At 41.5% G+C, this 8,532-nt stretch overlaps 1 protein-coding gene across 1 annotated transcript in view; it reads right to left on the bottom strand.

Annotated features, from left to right (window-relative positions):
- Positions 1 to 2,516: 2,516 nt before the first annotated feature.
- ING2 (inhibitor of growth family member 2) overlaps positions 2,517 to 8,532 on the bottom strand; it is a 6,970-nt gene continuing 954 nt past the window's right edge. Inside the window, exon 2 of the mRNA XM_014464880.2 lies at positions 2,517 to 3,345. Within this exon, the coding sequence (XP_014320366.1) occupies positions 2,675 to 3,345 (671 nt within the window). The 3' untranslated portion in view covers positions 2,517 to 2,674. The remainder of the gene's footprint in view (positions 3,346 to 8,532) is intronic.

Below are 8,532 nucleotides of genomic sequence, written 5' to 3'. Positions count from 1 at the left end.
CTGCGGACTGAAAGGTCCCAGGTTCGATTCCGGTCAAGGGCATGTACCTGGGTTGCGGGCACATCCCCAGTAGGTGGTGTGCAGGAGGCAGCTGATCGATGTTTCTAACTTTCTATCTCTCTCCCTTCCTCTCTGTAAAAAATCAATAAAATATATTAAAAAAAAAAAAAGAGAGCACATCTTTCACGATTTCATACATTTGTTTTCCTGTCAAAACTAATCCAAACTTGGGCACTTCTATTTGGAAGTTTATTATTTACTGATATGCCTAATCAAATTTACGTGTTAAAAAGTGTTGATTGCCGAAACCGGTTTGGCTCAGTGGATGGAGCGTCGGCCTGCGGACTGAAGGGTCCCGGGTTCGATTCCAGTCGAGGGCATGTGCCTGGGTTTCGGGCACATCCCCAGTGGAAGATGTGCAGGAGGCGGCTGATCGATGTTTCTCTCTCATCGATGTTTCTGGCTCTCGTCTCTCTCGCTTCCTCTCTGTAAAAAAAATCAATAAAATATATTAAAAAAAAAAAAAGTGTTGATTGACCTAGCCGGTTTGGCTCACTGGCTAAAGCATCGGACTGCGGACTGAAGGGTCCTGGGTTCGATTCCGGTCAAGGACACATGTCCAGGTTGCAGGCTCAATCCCCAGTAAGGGGCATGCAGGAGGCAGCTGATCAATGAATGATTCTCTCACATCATTGATGTTTCTATCTCTCTCTCCCTCTCTGAAATCAATAAAAATGTATTCCTTTTAAAAAGAAAGAAAGAAAAAGTGTTGAATCCTGTGTAAGTCACATTTAAAAGCTTTTGGGGGCTTTGCACATACTCATATTTTTAATAGCATCAGGTAAATAGCTCTATCCTGGTAACAAGGATGTAATTATTAAGACAAAATGCTATATTCTCGAGAGAGAAAAGGATTTTAAAACTCAACAAGTTACAATAAAATAAAATCTTAATCATACTAATATTCCTTGTTCAGGAAGTAATATAATGAACTCTAGTCATCAATCAATATCCTTAGGACAGAAGTTAATAAAATATTGTGCATTTACCTGTCTCTAAGCTTGCCTTTAAAGTGTCTTCAGAAAAAGGAGGACCTATGTATTACTTTCAACAATAAAGATTAAGAGAAAAAAAAGAAAAATAATAAAGTGTCTTCATACCTCAAAACAAAGGACAAAATTAATGAAAGAGAAAAACAAGTCATGTGATTATTAAAATCCTCACTACAGTGAAAATACTGAAGATTTCCAAAGAACCTTGGGGATATTTAAGCCAACCTCCTATTACGTGCACACGAATAACCTGACACCCAGCTGAGGTGGACGGACATGCCTAAAAGTCACACAGGAGAGCTAGAAGAGAAAAAAAACAATTTTTTTTCCAAACAAGCAGACAGAATTTTTCACATGTTAATCAAAAAAAATCAAGATCATCAGATTAGGAATGAGGAATAAAAGTATGTTAAACATAAATATAAGGACTAGTCAATCTGCTGCCCCCTGCCACCCCCCAAAAATTCTCTGAATATATGGACATACATCCCTTACCCTTAAAATATTAGGATTTTGGAAAATTCTGTTTACAAACACATTATTAATTGCATTGTTATAATTAGCTAATTAAATGTGAAGGCATCAACAGCACCAATACCAGAAAGTTAAGAAAGGAATGCACTGTTACTTAAAATAATATATAATCACTGATTGGGGCAGCAATGAACTACAGCCACTAGCAAAACTATTTAAGCTACTGTTTGACATGAAGGCAATATTTAAAGACTAGTATATGCCCTTTGCCCAGCGAGCGGCCTCGGTCTAGGCTTCCCAACGGTGGGTCAACGTAGAAAATATTAAATAGGATGGATTTTTTTTTCATTGCTCAACCTTGAACCATGCTACATAACCCCAATTTTGCCAATATAAGTCAGTGACAGCATTTTTGGTATTCTAACCACTCTTACTGGTCCCAATTAAAACAAAACAAAACAAAACACAAGTCCCTTATTAAGCATTAGATTGGATGTGTCTAAGCAGCAGCAGCAAGGCATTTACAAATGGGCTTCTAACAGTGTATCAAAATGCTACTAATGAAAAGACAGCAGCAAATGCTCTAATAAGAGCACATTATTCCACATGGAATCCCAAGTTACCATCTCTAATTCCTTAAATCCTAGGAAGACTAGAGATGAACAAGTGTATGTGTAAACGGGGCCAGGGAGAAAGCTCTAAATGGTACATAGTGCTCATATTTAAATCACCCACGATAACTGTAATGCTTGCAGAGAACTCCAACTATTATCTAACGTTTTTTAAGCACGTAGAACTTAAAAAATGTCAGCAAAACTTTGGTGTTAGCCCAAAACATAGAATCACATTTTAAGTGAAAGTGAAATAGGCATGGGTTGTGAAGTTTTCCTAATGGTCACCCCACCCTCTCCCTCTTCCCTGCTCCTTTCATCAGTGATCTACAGACTACCTGGTTCAAAATATTTGGTAATTCAGTGCAGAAAAGTAAGGTCACAGACAAAGTACAACAACTTTTAATACATCATTAATACTAATGATTAAAAATTATTGCATAGTCTTATGCATTTACCCTAAAACATTTTCTGAAAGTAAATTCTGAAAGAATTATATAAAAGACAAATAACCCTTTAAAACGTGGATGGCCTTTACTACCTCGATCTTCTATCCTTTTTTGTCTTTTCAGTACTTTTGTCCATTGTTTTCTCATTATCTCCCCTGCACTTTGGGCAATACCATTTCCCCTTTGGTTTGTAGGTAAGTGAAACACATGAAAAGTGAAACCACTCAATTGGACACTGTTCATTATCACAGCCGATCATCTCCCCATAAGACACTTGGTTACATAAACAGTATGTAGGTTCATTGGGATCTATTGCAAACTCCACAGGTGACGTTTCCCTTTCCTGCTTGGCCTTGGAGCGTTTCTTTTTCTTGGCGGACTTGGATTTCTTTTCTTTAGGTGGCTGATCATCACAGTCTTCAATGCCATTAGTCATGTGACATAAATCACGGCTCTCACTGGTTCGCTGTCTTCTGGGTCTCCTTGAAGATCTTTCTGGTTGGCTGGCATCTATCTTTGCTTTATCTGAGACTCGTTCACTTTCAGCAGGATCCTGAAAACACTGTGAATGAAGCTCCATTTGCCTTGCCCGATTTTCCACCAATTCGAGCATTTGTGTGACAATCTGAATTTTTTCATCTCCCAATTCTTGACTATTGATTAATGCTCTCTGGAGATGCTGCTGTAGGCGTTTTTTCTGGTTTGAATCATCTTCTTTCTTATATTTTTCATAGACATCATCAATTTCCTTTAATGTTTCTAAAAAAGAAAAGGAAAAATCAGGTTATTGTGTATTAGCACATACAGCATTTTTCAAGTTAGTTATCTTTCACAGAATTGGAAAAGTTAGAATGAACTCAAACCATAAGACCACACTCTTTTTTAGTATGTGTACATTAAAAATACATTATTTCCCATACAAAGACCATATGTTATCAAATATAAAAGTATATTTAGAAATAAACTAATAAAAAAGAGAACACAAAACTCTAATATCATTAATCAATATTAAAAACAAAATGTGCCCTAGCCAGTCTGGTTCAGTGGATAGAGTGTCGGCCTGTGGACTGAAGGGTCCCAGGTTCGATTCCCGTCAAGGGCACATGCCCAGGTTGCAGGCTTGATCCCCAGTGGGGGGTGTGCAGAAGGCAGCCAATCAGTGATTCTCTCTCATCACTTATGTTTCTATCTCTGTCTCCCTCTCCCTTCCTCTCTGAAATCAATAAAAATGTATTTTTTAAAAAATGTGTGGCTACCTAATAATCAAAAGTATTTTATGTGGCCTGACCAGTTAGAGTGTCGGCCTGAGGGCCTAAGGATCGCAGGTTCGATTCCCGGTCAAGGGTACCTCAGTTGCAGGTTCCCCAGCACCAGTAGGGACAAATGTGGGAGGCAATCAATCCACATGTCTCTCTCACGTCAATGCTTTTCTCACACCAGTTCTCAATCTCTCTCAATCAATCTCTCTCTCTCTCTCTCTCTCTCTCTCCCTCTCTCCTCCCTTCCATACTCTCTAGGAATCAATGGAAAAAATATCCACGAACAAGAATTTTTTTTAAAAAGTATTTTGTGTGGTCAGGTTCACTGTATACCACTTTACAGTTTACCTACTGCCATATTGTCTACACTTCATTTGAATCTCAAAAAAAAATCTGTATATAAAATTTACAGGCCAGACTCTAGCTGTAAAACTTAAAGAAATTCAAGGACTATGCTGCAGATTACTATCCAATTGCATTTGCAGGATTTACAGTTCAATCAATGACATGCATGACTCCAGAGAGACACTACACCTTTAATTTCCTATCAGACCCCTGGACTTCCTTAAAGCAGACAGAAGTAGCTCTTAGCTTCCCACCATATTAGTTTTAATGGCTCGTTTATTTTGCCACAAGAGATAATTCTGAAACCTAAACTATTTCCAGAGTAGGTCAGTTGATGTTCTGGCATCAACTGACTAAGCTACTAACAGAATTACAGTAAAGTCAGCATTGGATCACTATATTTTTGTAGATAACTCAGCAGTTGGTTCTAAGTAAGCTTTTTTGAATTGCTGATTTAGTTATTGTACAGCACCTGGAACACATTCAATCAATTAAAAATAGCTGAGTCACACAAAAAATATAGCACCAGATATCACCAAAATTTGCCTAAGATTAGTTTTTATTCAAATCTGTTGTTTTTTTTTATCCTTATGAGATTTAACACTATTTGAAAGAGTTCTGTCTTAGTAAAGATGGAGAAACAAAAAATTAACTCTAATTTATCATACCACATACACTTAGTAGATCACTGTTTTAGATCCCAATATTATTATTCTAATGAGAAGAACAGAAATATTAGATGAGTAAAATACATACAGTGGGGCTGTCTGCAAGTAAGGTAATACAAAGCAAGAAGCTACTCCCTGAAAATTGTAGGTACTCACAATTGAGGGGCAACTCTTTAACCTCAGATATATGACAAAGTGGCACTACACATCTGAGGTACTCACACCTGCAGAGCATTCTTTTAAACAAAGGTCTTATCTAGCCCATTTGCCCAGGTAGGTATGTAAACAGATTTCTTAAGAACTTAATTTTCCTCCAGGAAAAATAAGGAAGTTATATATTTTCCTGTACACGCCCCCCCCCCCCCTCAAAAACACACAAAATTTAAAGGTTAAAAATAAAGAGGAGCTCTAACCAGTTTGGCTCAGCTGATAGAGCTACGGCCTTCGGACTGAAGGGTCCCGGGGTTCAATTCCTGTCAAGGGCACATGGCCGGTTGTGGACTTGACCTCCGGAAGGGGGTGTGCAAGAGGCAGCCGATCAATGATTCTCTCTCATCATTGATGTTTCTATCTCTCTCTCCCTCTCCCTTCCTATCTGAAATCAATAAAAATATATTAAAAATAAAGGGGAACCTTATTTCAAATATTCTTTATCTAATAATCTAATAATCAGGGCTTAGAAGCTAATTATAGCATACCAACACATAGAGCTATACATGAGATAAAAATTCTCATTTTTAAGACACCTTAATTATGAAGTGAAAGAAACTAATACTGAGACACGTCTATGTGATAAAGATTTTCTCATTTAATCCCCACAGCACCCCACGAGGAAGCCATCACTTCCATACGTAGAGAAAATGAAGCTCAAGAGACAACCCCAGACTTTTTTTCATTGATTTTTAGGGAGAGGGGAGAGTGGAAAAGACAGAGAGAAACATCTATGTGAGAGAAATACATCGATTGGTTGCCTCTTGCATGAGCCATGACTGTGGCCCCGGGTCAGGGAGGAGCCTGCAACCAAGGTATGTGCCCTTGACCTGAATTGAACCAGGGCCAGTGCTCTATCCACTGAGCCAAACTAGGTAGGGCAACAACCCCAGACTTTTAACTCTTCCAGATCTGTATGTCTGGCTTCACCACGTAAGCATTTTCTCCTATGTTGAAAGGAAGACACTGAAATTAAGTATTAAATTTTAGCTCAAAGGTTATTTACCCAGGAAATTATGAACAAAAATACTGGAACAAAAATTGAGGTTCTCTAACAATCAAATCCCATAATAAATACTTCATTATCATAATACTTTCTTCATTTCTCTATTTTTAACTTTTTATGGTTACTTTTAAGGTTCCTGAGTAATTTCTAATAAAGTATCTCAAATAGTTAGGAAATTTCTTTGACTGCTTACATAATTTGTATCACTAAATATTGCAGTATTAGATCCAGAATCGGAAAATACTTGAAAACTAGCAAATAAATTTTAAAAAACACAAAAGTATTTAAGGTTAATATATGTAAAACAGAAAGCTTAACTCAGCACGCACATGCAGAGTGAAAACTAAATCATTTTATTTATTTAAAATATATTTTTATTGATTTCGGAGAGGAAGGGAGAGAGAGAGAAACACAAATGATGAGAGAGAACCATTGATCGGCTGCCTCCTGCATGCGCTGCCCCCCCCCCCCCCCCCCCCCACTGAGCCCGCAACCCCCAGGCACGTGCCTTTGACCTGAATCAACCTGGGACACTTCAGTTCTCAGGCTGACACTCCATCCACCGAGCCAAACTGGCTAGGGCAAAACTAGATCGTTTTTATATTAATCTTGGAACTAATCACAATCTTAACACAGCTGAAAATTTTTTATGATCTCTCAATCATTTAAGGCCTAATACTATTTCTCATGTTAACAGAGCTACTAATGACAATTCTAGATGGTCAAGATGAAAGATTTCCGTGTAACAAATTGTCCCTCCCCAATTAAAATGAAAAGAAATAGCTTCACTTTTGTGAAGGCAAATATAGATATGTGTTTTTATAGAGATGTGAAAACCTTTACTAACTTCAGTGTTATCAGAAAAATTAAAAATGCTGAATATACAATTCTTAAGCATATATGTATCATTTTTAGGTTACAATGTATGTACTGTGTGTGTATGTGCTCCAAGTCTGTAAAAAAAAAAAAGAAAAAACCTTTGGAGAGTTTTTCTTTGAAAAAAAATAAAATAAAAATAGTTCAAAAACAAGCCTGGCACCCAAAGTAGCCAGGCTGTGGAGTCAAACACTCCCCACCTAATTGAACAAGTTAAACTCCCTGTACATTTTAATTTATCCGTAAATTTTCACTTCATAAGGTTACTGTGAGGATTAAATGAGATAATGTTCTAGACTTGACACAGCATATGACACACTGTAAGTAATCAGCATTAATTCTCCTCCCCCGAACATGTGGGTTCAGAAGACAGAAGTAAATTAGTTTCAAAAACAGAGACATTTAAGTATCTTAACATGCTAAGGGCCTGAAAATGCCGCCCCAGAAGTGGGTTCCTTAGAGACTAAATCATTAGATTTACGACGTGTCTAGAAAAACAGGGAACGGGCCCAATAAGTTCTCTCTTTAGTGTCCGCATAGCTGTAGTGTCCACGTTATGTCCCAGGTCTGCGCCCCGACCCGGGGTTGCTAACAGCACAGCGGCCCCCGGGAGACCCCTCCCTCCGCTGGCAGGCGAAGGGCCCCTAACAGGGGGCGGCCAGCGACACTCTGTAGAAAGCTGACCCGTCCCAGCGCCGCGGGGACTGACACCAAGGGCGCCTTTCGCCTCCTCACTTAAACTTGGCGGAGGAGGGAGGGGTTAAGGGACGCCAGGCGGTTGCCCGGTCAACCACCCACTTCCTCCTGAGACCCGGAAGTGAGACGAGAACCGGAACCTACGCAGGGCCAGGGTCGGGGACGCTCCCGGGAGCTGACCGTCCTCGTCACAACTGAATGGTTGGGAAAGAGCCGGAAAATGACAGCAGACCTGTCCCCCACACGAACAGTGACTCTGCTGCGGACGAACTGACGCCCGCACGCCAGCCAGCCGGCTCCGCCCCAGCCAGCCATTTTCCCGGCGGGCGAGAGCGCGCGTCCGCGCCCCTCCCATGCCTACGTCACGCCCAGGCCACGCCCCCCGGCGCCGGGGGCCCTCCCCGCCACACACCCCTCTTCCTCCACCCGCGGGGACCCCTCCCCTTTGAACCCTTCGGCTGGAGGAGCTGGGGAAAGGCTATAGCCCGGAACTCTCCCAGGGCGGCAGGGGAGGACGGACGCCCCGATGGCCGAGCCCAGAGCGGAGCGCGGAGGGAGGGAGGGACCTCCCCCGAGTCCGCCTTCGCGGTCCCCTCTCGCCCCCTCCCCCCGCACGTTCCAATGCATATGCTCCTCGGGGGGTGGGGGCCTCAGGGGCTGGGGGAAGCCAGGCCCGGAGACCCGCGGGAGCCCGGCCACTCACTCCCTGCAGCTCGCCGCCCGGCTGCACGCTGCCTCGCCCGGCAGGAGGCTTGCGGCACGGGGCAAGCCGGAGCCAGAGCCAATGCTTGTTGCTTAAAATGGCTGATCCCCCTCCACGCCAGCTGCAGCGCTGGGTCTGCAGCGTGGGCTGACGAGCAGCCCCTATCTCCACTCTGGAGACCCC

Source organism: Myotis lucifugus, unplaced genomic scaffold, assembly GCF_000147115.1.
Source record: "Myotis lucifugus unplaced genomic scaffold, Myoluc2.0 scaffold_273, whole genome shotgun sequence".
NCBI lineage: Eukaryota > Metazoa > Chordata > Mammalia > Chiroptera > Vespertilionidae > Myotis > Myotis lucifugus.
Note: the sequence above shows the minus strand (reverse complement) of the source record. Positions and strands in the feature narration are given on the sequence as shown.